Source organism: Sarcophilus harrisii, chromosome 5 (genome assembly GCF_902635505.1).
Source record: "Sarcophilus harrisii chromosome 5, mSarHar1.11, whole genome shotgun sequence".
Taxonomy (NCBI): Eukaryota; Metazoa; Chordata; class Mammalia; order Dasyuromorphia; family Dasyuridae; genus Sarcophilus; species Sarcophilus harrisii.
Genome location: NC_045430.1, coordinates 30,996,168 through 31,010,410, shown reverse-complemented (window position 1 = coordinate 31,010,410; position 14,243 = coordinate 30,996,168). Strand labels below are relative to the sequence as shown.

Sequence of the window (14,243 nt, the reverse complement as noted above, 5' to 3'; positions counted from 1 at the left end):
GAGTCCCTTCCTTTCACACAGAATATGAGGAGCTCCAGATGTACTGGGAGTTTCTTGATGGCCACTTAGCTGACCCTTAGAGTCCAGTAACGGAGTTTAAAGATGTTAAATGAAGTGACAAAGGGTGAAATACAATTGAAAAAAAAAGGTTTCCCTAATAACTGGGGAAGGGGGAAGAGGAATCACTTGCCAGTAATTATTTGGCAGGTGCAGAAATGCTGGTTCCTAAGGACTAGGACAGAACTCTTAACTCAGCTTTGCAGCCTTAGTTCATATTGCTTATTTTATCTCTTTTCCAGGCAAACTATTTTGGTTATATTTCTATATAATGTCCTGCCTTGTATCCTTTCAGGCCATCTAGTGAAATCCTTGTCTTCATTCGGAAACTTTCTTATGTATAAACTCCACAAAGCTTTTCTAGTGTTTACTTGTCTTCCTGATAATTATTTCCCAATATATCAATTTGTTGGTTTCTATTAAAGGTATATTCATTATAAATATGATCAACTAATGTTACAGATCATCTACTATTATGTACATAACAGTGTAATCCATCCCAGGATTTAGTCAACTTAGACATAATACCTATTTGATTTTCTAAACTTTTCATAGAGGGAAATATAGATCAAATGTAAAATAAAAATAAAAATAAGAATTATATGTAAATATTTCAAGATGCCATGAAATCATTGGTCTAGATGATCTGGAAACTGATAGATTCAGGGTGACTTTCCTTACCTCTTGTCTGAGTTATGTACAGTCTGCTTTGGTAATTTCCGGGATGAAAAAGAAATCGTTACTTTATTGCTAGACATTCAAAGATTCCCCTACAGAATACACACATTATGACATATATTGTTCATCTCCAGCAGAATAGACTCTCTCTCTCAAACACATGTGTTCCAACTATCCATAACCATTGGAGTATTTTATGTGCCAATGAGAAAAGACTTCCAGCATGAGTGAAGAAAAAAGAACTTTAGATTAGAAACATATTAGGCATTTTGACAGTCATGTCTTCTTTAGGACAGTTGAGTGAGTAATAATAATTATAAAGAAATTAGCAAAAATGCTCACATTACTAGTATATATTGTAAAATGTTTCATCCACTTATTGAAGTATCTATTTTAAAGCTTCTTTCAATTTCTTAATACTTATGTTAGAATGACTATACTAAATGTAACTTTATATTTTAGTATAGTGCACAATTAAGACATTTTTGGAGAGATGTAAAAAGATTTAATATTGTAAAATAAATGTTCAAAATTTTATTTTCTAATGTTTATTATCAATAGCTTTGTAAACAGCATGATATTCCATTAATGCGCTATTACATATGGTAATATGTAATATTACTTTCAATATTCAACTATGGTGAAGGAAGTTTATCTGTTTATAACATTGTATTGAAAATGAGATAATTAATAGAATTTTGCTTCTTTAAGATAATTTAAATTTGAAATCTTTATTTCATTCCTTAAACGTAATTTATAGATATTCTAAAAAAAGTAATATATAGATAGAATAGATCAAGAAACTTTTTAAGATGGACTAACATACAGATACAAGAAATATAGGTTTCTCAATAGATAAAGTAGATAAGGAGAGAAATGAAAATATATTGACTATTCTATAAGCATACATCGAAGTAGGTGTATTCAGAAAATTGTTTCTCTCCCTTTAGTCTGTGATAACTATGTGGCTTATACAAAGTTTTAAATTTTATATAACTTTACTGTTTACAGATTATCTGCTTTTGCAAATTATATAATTAAGGAATCATTTCCCCCATGAGAAACAGTTGCATTAATCATTCTCATTGCTTGGAAGAAATGCCGCTAAATCCAGCAGCAACTTTATAATTAGCCCCTTCTGAAATTGACTATATTTTCAAAAAGGACTGACTTTTATGTGTGTCATTGATGAGCATATTAATAGATTGGTATATGTACAATACATGTACAACATAATATGTACATATGTACATACAATATGTACAATATTCTATGTTGGGCCAATATTATTTTCTTGTTTTACTTCAAGTATTAACAATGGATTTTAATTATAGTCACTCAAACAAAATGCCACGATAAGAATAATATGATACTGAAGCATTCATTCTATAAATCCTATATTAACTTATTTATTTTGTGATGTAATTGAATTATATTGTTTAATTATCATTGATAATAAAACTTTTATTCTTTTCTCAGATCATACAGGAAGAAATCCTACTGCAAAGGTAATAACATTGACACATTTAATTTATTTTCTAGTATGTACTGAAAACTTTCTATACAGCATTCTTTTTTTTAATTATCTTGTTTCATAGCCTATTCTATCCTCTTGTGAAATAAAAGATGCATTTACAAACCAAGAAGAAGGAGTCAAGGAAATTAAAACAAAATTAGGTAAAGTTGATGATTCCATAATTTAGAAAGAAAAAATATATATTTAGGCACATTTTGGTATTCATATTTCTTTCTTTTCCCTTCTTCCCCATTTGTATTACAGATGTCATAGAAGAATTTGATTTAACTGACACAGGTAAAGTTGATAATTCCATAATTTAGGAAGAAAAGAGATATATTTAGGGACATTTTGGTATTCATATTTCTTTTTTTTCCCTTCTTCCCCATTTGTATTACAGATTCCATAGAAGAATTATATTTAATTGACACAGATGGCGTTGATGGTATCTTTCTTTTTTTCCCTTTATTTACAATTATGAGAATAAGTAAATTTTTCACAAAATCACATATAATAGGATAGGCATCCTGTAGTCTTCAGGGTTTTTTTTAAATTTTGTGTTTTGAACCTTATTTCAAGTTGCATTTTTATACTTCTTGGTCTTTTCTTTATTGCATGAAGTCACACAAATGCAATACAGCATGTATTACCCAATTCAAGTTATCATACATGAACCAATATTGCATCAAGTGTCTACTGTTTGACTCTAGAATGCAAAGATAAAAACGGTTTTTCGCCACAAGGGACTTACTTTCTGTAAAGGGATACAACATAAAAAACAGATAAGTATGTAACAAGATCAAGAGTAAAGAAGGCAAGGGAAAGAGAGAGAAGAGTGCTCTGAGAAAATGAAAGGAGAGCATAAAAGATTAATAAATAGTTGTGGAAGGGAGATTTCATAGATATGATTCCTCCTGAAATGAACAAGCAGGATACCACAGAAACCAAGAGAATTGCCTACTTAAGTATCTAAAGATTACTTGAGAGCTTTGTGTAGAGTAGAACAGAGAAAGTAGGAATCAGACTTAAGAAGACCAGGTAGTAATTAATTGCAAAAATCCAGGTGAAAGTTGATGAGATTGTGAAAGCAGAAAAGTAGGTTTGTGTCCTAATTTCTCCCTAATTTTCTTCTATATAATTAGCTGTAATTTCCTACTACTTCCTCTTTTTTAGTGGTTCAAATTTAAAAACCTTTAGGTTTAACCTGTCATAAATTAACTTTAGAAATTGTTAATTATATTTTTATTTTTGTGTAAGGAAATATTATCTTGAAAGATATATATGGTCTAGCATCTTCATACTACAAAGCTATTTTTCAAGGATATTTCACTTGTAATCCAAAGAAGTAATCAATATCATTGACCTTGGAGATGGGCTTATAAAATGAACATGTCTTAGTCACAAAACAGAAGGAATAGGTTGTTGCTAATACCTCATTTTCAATGACCAGTTTAGCATGTTGTTCCCATCCTCATGAGGCTATCCACTCTTTAAGCTCTCATGGTTTTTCCCACTTCCCCAACTCCTTTCTTCTCTTTTATTTCGCAAAACTATATTAAAGCAAAACTCTTGGTCATTGGTTATTGAGAAAGTTCATTGACCTAATTTATTGTTTACTTGCTAGCTTAACTAAAAAATCAGGCATAGATTTGAACTTTCTCAGTTCACCTTTACTTTTTCAGTTTCAGCTGCATTGAGTGTGTAAATCAGACTTTACAGCTTCCTGTGCTTTGCTCTTGTGAAATAAATATCACACACACACACACACACAAATGTAGCAGTAGATTGAAATTATAAAAGAATCAACTAAATGCATAATTAGTGAGATAGTAATTTCTTACATTATATATCTGCACAAAAAGGGGGATTGGTCTTATTCCTATAAAAAGGTAATCCTAAATAAAATAAATTTTCATTTAAATATCAATTTAGAATTGAAACAAAATTTGGAATATAAAGGATCATCAGTCAGAATCCAAGAAAATTTTGATAAAAGAGACCAAGAACAGGTATGGAAGAATGATATTGAAATTTGTATTATTTCATTTAAGTAAACATACATTTTATGCTAATTTAAGTGTTGGGAGCTTAGTGTACTTTTATTATTGTATTTTTATCTTATTTATAGAGTTGTATTTTCTTAAGAGGTAGCAGGGCTAACAGCAAACTTCAACCCTTGTTAGGTAATATTAGAGTGAAGAGGAGTCCCTTGATGCTGGTCATTTTACATATTTCTAACATGATAAGAAAGCAAACTTAAACTATTTGATTATGTCATTATTTCCCCCTCAGAGTAGGCAAAATAATTGTGATAACAGAATTACCATGCATCTGGATTCATGGGAAAGTGTTTAGTCCTGATTTCTTTCTTAAGACATACTAAAATTTATTCACCAATGGCAATATAACCCAGAATGTTAATATCTAGAAATGTATGTTATTTTAGAAAAATATCAAAGTATATAAATGTTGTGTGGCATTAAAACATATGCAATACTAATAAAATCTTGGTATTGATGAACAACATTAATCTAATTTATCTTTAGCCCCAATAACGAATCTCCTCTGCAGTATCCCCCAAAACTAGTTGAAAACCTTTTGTGACTAGTTACTATGCAAGTAAACTTTATATTTGAATAGCCCCAATAGTTGGGGATGTTTTTCATGTTGCACTATAATTGACTTTTGTGCATTTTGCAGTCAGGGGTAATACTTCTGACTTAAAAGGGCAAATAGAACAAATCAGGTTCTTCTACTTTCTAAACCCCTAACTAGTTGATGATTATTATCCTAAAATCCTTTGAATAGTCTTTCTTTTAAACTAGATACCCCCACTTCCTTAGGAGTCCTACCTATGATATAATCATGGATGACCTCTAAGATCTCTCTTAGTTTCTCTGAATTATACATTTCCATTATCCTATCTAAGCATAATAATACAAATGTAATTTTACCAAGACTGGATAGAAGCTAATCTTGTCTCGGTAAAGATACTGTCTTAACTGTTGCCCTTTTGGAAGCCACATCATAATAAACTTATGGTACAATAACAAATACTCAAGTCTTTCTCATGAGACCCTTTATGAATAAGTTTTGCCCCAGTATGTACATACTGAATACAGCTATTTTTTCTGTTCAAATTGTATACACTACTACTGAGGTCAATATAAAGGGAAATGGCAAAATTGTGTTGTGTTTAATCAGGAAAGACTTCCTGAAAGAGGTAATAATTAGGGTTCAATAATAAGGTTAAATTTTGATTAGCAGGAAGGAGGAAAACCTTCTAGGGGAGAAGATAGGCAGAAGAAAGTAAGGATGCGTGTGAATAATGCTAAACCTTGACGTTTAGCTATAACAGAAGACCTGTAGTAGAAAAATACATTATTTTCTATAAAAGAAATAGTATAGGGCAGTTAGATGGCACAGTGGTTAGAATACCAGCCCTGAAGTCAAGAGGACCTGAATTCAAATACAGCTTTATACACTTCATACTTCCTATCTGTGTGACCCTGGGCAAGTCACTTAACCCCAATTGCCTCAGCAAAAGAGAGAGAGAGAGAGAGAGAGAGAGAGAGAAGTGACTGTCGTTTTTTTATGCAGTATAATAACATTTTGAAACATATTTTAAGAAAGCATTCTGAAATCAGGCTAGGAGATTACCTGGAACACAGGTACATTACAGTCAAAAAATTGTTTCAATAGGGTGCAAGGTGATAAAATAAATAAAATAAACTGGAACGGTTATAGAAGTAGGAAATGTTAAACAATAACTTGTTTATTTTAGGGAAAGATTCAGCAGTCTGTAGTAATTACTGTGTTGCAAAGAGCAAAGGAGATAACTGAGTTTTTAAGGCTAAGGACCTTAAAATACATAGGTAAGAAGTTGCAAAGGTTTGGGGTGGGGCTTACATGATTACAGACTAAGGTAACTTTAATGTGTTAGCTGTCAGAAAACATTACAATGGAATTATCTCAGAGATTGTAGGAACTTGAGAGTAAAGTCAGAGGGGTTCCATGTCTTCTGGCAAAAGGTGAGAAATACAGCAACTGTGATAAATGCAGTTTATCAGCTCAGCTTTTATGTTGGAAATAACCAAAGACAGAAGCATAAAATATGAAGACAAGAAAAGGGCAATGAGTATGCTTATGTTTATGCTTAGTAATGTATGTAAAAATGGAGAAAAGAGACAGTTTTTACCAGTTACCACCTGGAAGATAAGAAAATTATGATCCAAAAGGGTTTTGGAAGCCAACAAGTGCATTGAAGATATCAAGTATGTGGACAAAAAATTAAATCAAGTGAAAAATCCTAATCTAAGCATGGGAAAGGTGTAGACAAGGTTATTTAGTGAAATAAATTTGGATCATGTGGTTGTTAAAATTTTATTTTTCTATGATATTTGGAGAAATGCCTCTGGTGAGTTTATATGAGACCTAGTCTCCTCTCTTTTTATACTTTTTTTTAATCTTTTTTTCTTTTGTTTGTGTTTGTTTTTATTTATATGTATTTTTGTGTATGTTTGTATATATATTTGTACATATAAATTATATATATAAATAATATTTTGTGTATATATTTATCTGCGGGTATGTGTGTTTTTGTGTGTATAGGCATATATAAACATATATATATATAAACAAACATATATAGATATGGATAAGTATAGATCAATATTTATATATAGATGAATGAATAGATGGAGAGATAGGTTAAACCTATATCAAACTGAACCAGGCAAGATTTTTTATTTGTTCAGTCATTTTCAACATGACTCTTCAAGAGCACATTTTTTTCTTTGTCAAAGGGATAGAAGTGGTTTGGCATTTCCTTCTGACTAAGGAATTGAGGCAAACAGGATTTAATGAATTGCTCAAGGCCAGAATCTGAAGCCAGAATGGAATTCATGAAGATGAATTTTCCTGATTCCAAGCACAAGACTTCACTGTCAAATAGGCCACTATTTCTAAGGCATATTATGTACAAATAATATTTTCTTCTCCTATATTGTTAGCATGTGAAAATAGCATTATATATATATATAAACATATATATATATATATATATATATATATATATATATATATATAAGGTAATATAATCATGACAATCATAATGATAATATCCTGAGTTAGGGTTTTATCACTATTTACAAGTTAGCCATTTCTGTATGAAAAAGTATATCCCAACCTGCTGCTCAATGTTTACCAGAGTTATCTCCTCTAAAGAAAAAAGATAAAAGAGTAATCTTGAGAAATGTAAGCATGAAGTTGTTTTTTTGAAGAAAATGTTATAAAAACATTTTATTTTCTGTAGAAAATTTCTCTCATTTCTCGTACAAATTCTTCACAATTTATCAGCCAAAAAACATTCAGGAGTGCTTTCATCAGTGAACTTGCTAACTGTTTTGTTATTCTTTTCATTTGATCAGCGTTCCCATGAAAATCTCCTGGAAATATCTGCAAGACGTGTACTCGTATCCACAAATCAAAATATAAAAGATAGTATTTCCTTGGGACAATATGAAGGTAATATTATATTATGTAAATAATGAAGTTTCTATTGAAAAAGGAAAAGGAAAATGGTATCTGGGAGGTGGAGGAATAGGGGCTGCAACATCGGGGCTGGAATAGAGTCTATAATCAAATATATAGAAAAGAAATAGTATGAAGTCCTAATACTACTCACAGGACCTATAAGCAGTATCACTGAAGGTTTGCCTGAGCAGGAAAAACATAAGGAAGAAGAGATATTGGAAGGAGAGAGGAAGAATTCCATGGACAGAGAGAAAACAGAAATGGATATATATGATGTGGAATGATTGTGTCTAGGAATTGTCTCTGTTAATACCCATCCAACCTTTGCATTGTGTTTAGTTTTAGCAAACAGAATGAGCTACTTTTCATTTTACTTAGTTAGGTATACAGATTATTACTTCTATGATAGGAGACCATGTCAAATAATTCTTTTTGGATCTAGAGACCAGACCTCTAATTTCATTGAAACCATCTTAGAGAATTGTCTAGAGCACTGAAAGTTCAAGTACTTTGTTCATAGTCACCCAAGCACTATGCTTCAGAGGTGGGACTGAGGCTGGGACCTTACTTCTCTCAGCCTCAGACTCTGAAACCTTTGGTTTATTTATTCCTGTGTCTTATTAGATAGAATGTAAAGTGAAGAAAATGTGTTAAAAACTTCATTTCTAAAAACCTGAAGGATCTTCTGATCAAGGCTAGATTCTTCTGTTTCTGTTCAGACCTTTGTACTGTAGAATGCTGATAGTAAATGATGATAAAAGTGACAAAGGGTGAAAAAAGAGGAGTCAACAGGAAGTGAGGAACAGATAGTGGAAGATGGCTGCCTTGGAATCAGGGAAAGAAAGCAATCAAAGACTCTCTTCCTTTCACACAGAATATGAGGAGCTTCAGATGTACTGGAAGTTCTTTGTTGGTCCACTTTGCTGACCCTTAAAGTCCAGTGATCTAGTTTAAGCATGTTAAAATGAGGTGACCATAGGTTGAAATAAAACTGAAAAAAAGTTTTCCCTAATAACTGGGGAAGGGAGGAGGGAAATCACTTGCCAATAATCATTTTGCAGATGCAGAAATGCTGGTTCCTATGGTCCTGGACAGGAGGTCTCTAACTCACCTTTGCAGCCTTACTTCATACTGCTTGTATTCTCTCTCTTTTTCAGTCTGTATTTTGGTCATTTTTCTATATAATGTCCTTCTCTGTATCCTTTCAGGCCATCTGGTGAAATCTCTCTCTTCCTTCAGAAACTTTCATATATAAACTCAGTAAAGCTTTTCTGTTTACTAGTCTTCCTGAAAATTATTTCCTCATATATCAATTTGTTGGTTTCTTTTAAAGGTATATTCATTATAATCATGATCAATTAATTGTTACAGAGCACTTACTATTATATACATAACAGTGTAATACATCCCAAGGTTTACTCAACTTAGACACAATACCCATTTTTTCTGAATTATTCATAAAGGGAAATATAGATCAAATATAAAACAATAAATAACAAAAAGAATTATACATAAATATACCCCAAGATCCCATGAATTCATTAGTCTAGATGCTCTGGAAACTGATAGACTGGGGGTGACTTCCCCTATCCATCTAATCTGAGTTATATACAGTCTACTTTGTTAATTTTTGAGGTACAAAAAAATAAAATCATCATTTTACTACCAGAATTTCAATGATGCCCACACAGAATATACATATAATAACAAACATTGTTTACTTCTAGCAGCATAGGCTATTCCTCTCTCCTGGAAAATGAACAGTCACATGTGTTCCACCTCTCCATAGATATTGAATAATTTTTTTCACCAACTGAAAAATACTGCACACATGAATGAAGGGATAAAAAAAAAATAACAAAACAATAAGGTTCGAAATGTATTAGGCAATTTGCCAATCCTCTATCTAGAAAAAGGATAATTAATGAATTTTTTAGCCTTAATTGAGTGAGTAAAAATATTAAATAAGCAAGTTAGTTAAAATGCTTATATTACTAATGTATATTTGTTTCATGATGTTAGGGAAATACTTGTTTTCATTGTCAAAGTTCTAACCTTTAATTTCTTGTTACTTGAGTAGATTGATATATACTAAGCCTAACATTATAGTTTATTGTAGTACAAAATTTTTAAGACTTTCTTGGATGGTTATATGATAAATTAATTTATATCATAAAATAAATGTTCAAAATTTTTTATTTTATTTTCTGAGATTTATCATCAATATCTCTGTAAATAGCTTGGTTTTTCATAAATGTTAAATTATATATATTGAAGGGAATTTTATGTTTTAATAATATTGAATTAATATTTGGAGATTTAGAACAGTGATGCTTTTAAAAATTACTTAAATTGAAAGGTTTTGTACATCATTCCTTAGATGTCCTTTATAGACCTTCTTTCTGGAATGAATGGATCAAGAAACTTTAAAATGGATAAAGTGACAGATACCAGATATATCAGTGTGTCAGTAGATAATGTGGGTATGGAGAGAAATGAAAATATATCATTAGCTATTCATTCTGCATGTTACCTCTCAGTGGATGTATTCAGAACATTTGTTTCTAGCCCCTTAGTTCTGTGATAACCATGTGGATTATGGATGGTTTTTTAACTCTTACTTTGTCTTTACTGTTAATATGTTGCCTGAATTTGCCAGGTATATAATTAATTAAGGAATCATCCACCCTATGAGCATTTGTTGAATTTATCACACTCATTATTTGGAAGATATGCTGCTGCATTAGAGAATTAACTTTGTAATTAACTCCCTGTGAACTTGACTATACTTTGCTTAAAATGACTAACTTTTATGTGTGTCACTGTTGAGCATGTTTCTATATTGTCATATGGACACATAAGTATGAGTTCTCTGGAATCTGATCTATTACGTAAACTGCATGTTGGGCCAATAGTGTATTCTTGTTTTATTTCAAGTACTAATAACTGTTTCTAATTTTGGTCAGGCAAATGCCATTATAACAATTACACCTGTTAAAGCATTTATTCCTTAAATCCTATAATGAGAACTAACAAATCTATTCATTTTGCATGAAGTTGTGATTGAATTATGCTGTTTGACTATGATTAATAATAATAAACCTTTTGTTCTTTTTTCAGGTCATTTGAGGAGAAATGCTAATGGAAAGGTAACAACATTGATAATTTTAATTATTATTAGATATGTACTGAAAGCTTTCTATGTAATAATCGTCTTATTTAATTATCTTCTTTCATAGCCTATCCAACCTACTCTTCAAATGAAAGATTCTTTCACAAACCAAGAAGTAGGAAAAGGAGGTAAGGAAAAACTAGAATTTGCTAAGTTTTATAATTTCATAATTAAGGAAGAAAATAAATATATGTTAAGGTCTCTTCAGTCTTTATCTTCTTTTCTTCCCTCTTCCCCATTTTTATTGCACCTTTCAGGGAAGAATTTGATTTACATGATGCAGATGGTATTTTTTCTTTTTTTACCCTTCCTGACAAGTATGACAATAATTGAATTTTTCAAACACTATACCTAATAGAGAATACATCGCTATCCTCTATTTTTCTTTAATTTAGCATTTTGAACACCTTATTTCAAGTTGCATTTTTATACATTCAGGTTCTTTTCTTTATTGCATGAAGGCATATGAATCCAGTTCTGCATGTGTCCTCTCAATTCAAGGTATTATACATGAACCAATATGTATATTTCATATACATATCAAGTATCTCCTTTTTAACTCTAGGAGGCAAAAAATAAAGCAGTTTTTAGCCTCAAGGAATTTGCTGTTTGTGAAGGGATACAACATAAAAACAGATAAGTATGTTACAAGATCAGCAGCAAAGAAGGCAAGAAAAAGTGATAACAGTGCTCTGAGAAATTCAGGGGAGAGCTTAAGAGGTTAATTAATGGTTGTGGAGGGGAGATTTCAGATGTGATTCCTCCTGAATTAAAGAAATACAATACCACAGAAGGCAAGAGAACAGCCTCCTTAAGAAGATTACTTGACAGCTTTGTATAAAATAGACCAAAGAAGGTAGAATCAGAGATAAGAACTCCACATAGTAGTTTATTGCAAAATTCCAGTTAAAAGTTCATGAGGTCATGAAAACAGAAAGGTATATTTGGGAATACCAAATATTGTGGAGTGCCTGTTTTTAACAAAGAATAGGAATATGAAAGGACTGATCACTCAAAAGATAGACAAGGGGAACAAAAAGAACGATGAATTCTGACATCATTTTAAATGAAAAGGTCCAGATGCCAGTTCTAAAATGTGGTGTTCAAACCTAACCACAAAATTCACATATTGTTTGATAAAAGCAGAGTTCAACATCCAGTTTCCCCTGTACTTTTAATGAAATATTAAACCTGCACTACTTTTTGTGGCAGTTATATGGACTGATATTTAAAATATTCTTGCAAAAGAAATATAACAAATTCTGACATTTATTTATATATCCATACCTATTCATTATTTTGTGTTTGTGCTTCTGTCCACATTTTGTCCACAAAGATAACATGAGAGAATTGTCAAGTACTTTGCTGAGATTTAGGTATACTTTAATAACAATAATCCCTTGTTCAATCAGGATAGTTACCCTGTCAAAATGTGAAGATAGTAAGGTATGATCTATTCTGAATAATTCCCATGAAATCCTGAGAATAGGGTGAGATTAGCAACAAAGACTATCGAAAAGATTTTCATAGCGAGCTAAGATCTGAGGCTGTATAAGATCGAGAAAGATGAAGACTGAGGCAAAAATCTAGGTTATTTAGCAATTAAATACCATTGATAACCTTGTAGTAAAATTACTTGTAGTAATTGTAGTAAAAAGTAGAATATTAAGCCCAAAGCCAGAAAAAAGGGTTTTCAGAGTGACTAAATGACTCGCATAATTAGGGGAAAAGGGATGAAATATTTGATAATAACTGGGAATGCCATGATTAAAAAAAAATATGGAAGAACCTTTAACATTAAATGTTTACTGCATATTCTGGTATGTTTATTGCTTTCATACATCATTGTCTTTTTCTCACATTTTTAAAACTGGTATATATGTATTCATACCATATTTTAAAAGAGAATACTTAAACTTATGTATTATTTTTTGCTAAATTTCTGATGCAGACTAAAAGTTTAAGAATTAATCTTCAAGAAGTTAGATTATTCTGAGAAAAAAAGTTATACTCAAAGTATACTTGAAAAAATAATGTTCCATGCTTAGAAAAAATGGCAGTTCTTTAAAAAATATATTCACTAAAGGGATGCTAATTGTAATCATTTTCTGTAGAACATATTTCAACATAATAGATAGCTGGCCTCAAATCAAAAAAGACATGATTTCATATCTCATCTCTGATTCATACTAACTGTGTGATCTTGGGCAAGTCACTAAACCTCAAAGGTTTACTGACTTTAGAGAACTTGAAGAATGTTAGTTGCAAAGAAGATACTAGCCAATGTTTTCCTCCACTGAGAGTTTGCTGTAAATAAATCACAGGTTAAAAAATCATAGCGTGATATTCTATTAATTAATAATTTGAAGAGTCAAATATATATCTATTTTAAGTTTAATAGGTGTTTTCAAAAAATCTTTCCCTATTTTATTAATGCCCTCCTTGGAAGCACACATGGAGATAGAATTTGGTAAGAAAGTTAGAGCTTATGATCCAAGAAAAAAGAAGATAGGCTGAATACTGAAGGCAAAGAGTTGTTCATGGGTTTTTCATCATGTTACCTGAAAGATAAAATACAATAACCAAAATAAAATCACAAGTACAGGTAGTGATTTGAATGTCAATTTAGGAAAGAAATAAGTAATATGTCAGGTGGATAAATCTGATGTACTATTTAACTCAAATATTTACTTTTCAGATACTTTGAAATGGGATTCTACAAGTACTTTTCAGATAAAGGAAAGTCACAAAAGTTCCATCGATATGAAGTTGCAAAGTGATTTTCCTGGCAAATCACTGCCACGGAGTCAAAATCAATTACCATCCAAAAAATTTGAAAAGATTCCAACCATAACAGGTGAACCTGTAGTTGGAATGGGGTCTGTCATTGACTATAAAGTTGGAGTTCAATTAGAAAAACCAGTCCCCCAGAAGGAGTGATCCAAGGATATGAAGTTGCAAAATGATTTTCCTGGCAAATCACTGCCACTGAGTCAAAATCAATTACCATCCAAAAAATCTGAAAAGATTCCAGCCATAACAGGTGAACCTGTAGTTGGAATTGGGCCTGTCATTGACTATAAAGTTGGAATTCAATTAGAAAACCAATCCCCAGAACGAGTGTTCCAAGGATATGAAGTTGCAAATGATTTTCCTGGCAAATCACTGCCACGGAGTCAAAATCAATTACCATCCAAAAAATCTGAAAAGATTGCAACCTAATAGGTGAACCTGTAGTTGGAATCGGGCCTGTCATTGACTATAAAGTCGGATTCAATTAGAAAA

General features: G+C 31.3%; 1 protein-coding gene and 2 long non-coding RNA genes across 3 annotated transcripts in view; all 3 read left to right on the top strand.

The window, feature by feature from the left end:
* The window catches only part of LOC111721221 (POTE ankyrin domain family member A-like), a 90,609-nt gene extending 88,016 nt beyond the window's left edge, over positions 1-2,593 (top strand). Inside the window, exons 16-18 of the mRNA XM_031938308.1 lie at positions 2,215-2,243; positions 2,334-2,412; positions 2,516-2,593. Coding sequence (XP_031794168.1) covers positions 2,215-2,243; positions 2,334-2,412; positions 2,516-2,574 — 167 coding nt within the window. The 3' untranslated portion in view covers positions 2,575-2,593. The remainder of the gene's footprint in view (positions 1-2,214; positions 2,244-2,333; positions 2,413-2,515) is intronic.
* Positions 2,594-2,647: 54 nt separating this feature from the next.
* On the top strand, positions 2,648-7,776 carry LOC116419321. The gene is made up of 3 exons (XR_004229590.1): positions 2,648-2,696; positions 4,184-4,260; positions 7,681-7,776. It is a non-coding gene; the product is annotated as an uncharacterized LOC116419321 (long non-coding RNA).
* A 2,370-nt stretch (positions 7,777-10,146) lies between these two features.
* Positions 10,147-13,795, top strand: LOC116419406. The gene is made up of 3 exons (XR_004229714.1): positions 10,147-10,935; positions 11,026-11,086; positions 13,657-13,795. It is a non-coding gene; the product is annotated as an uncharacterized LOC116419406 (long non-coding RNA).
* The last annotated feature ends 448 nt before the right edge of the window (positions 13,796-14,243 follow it).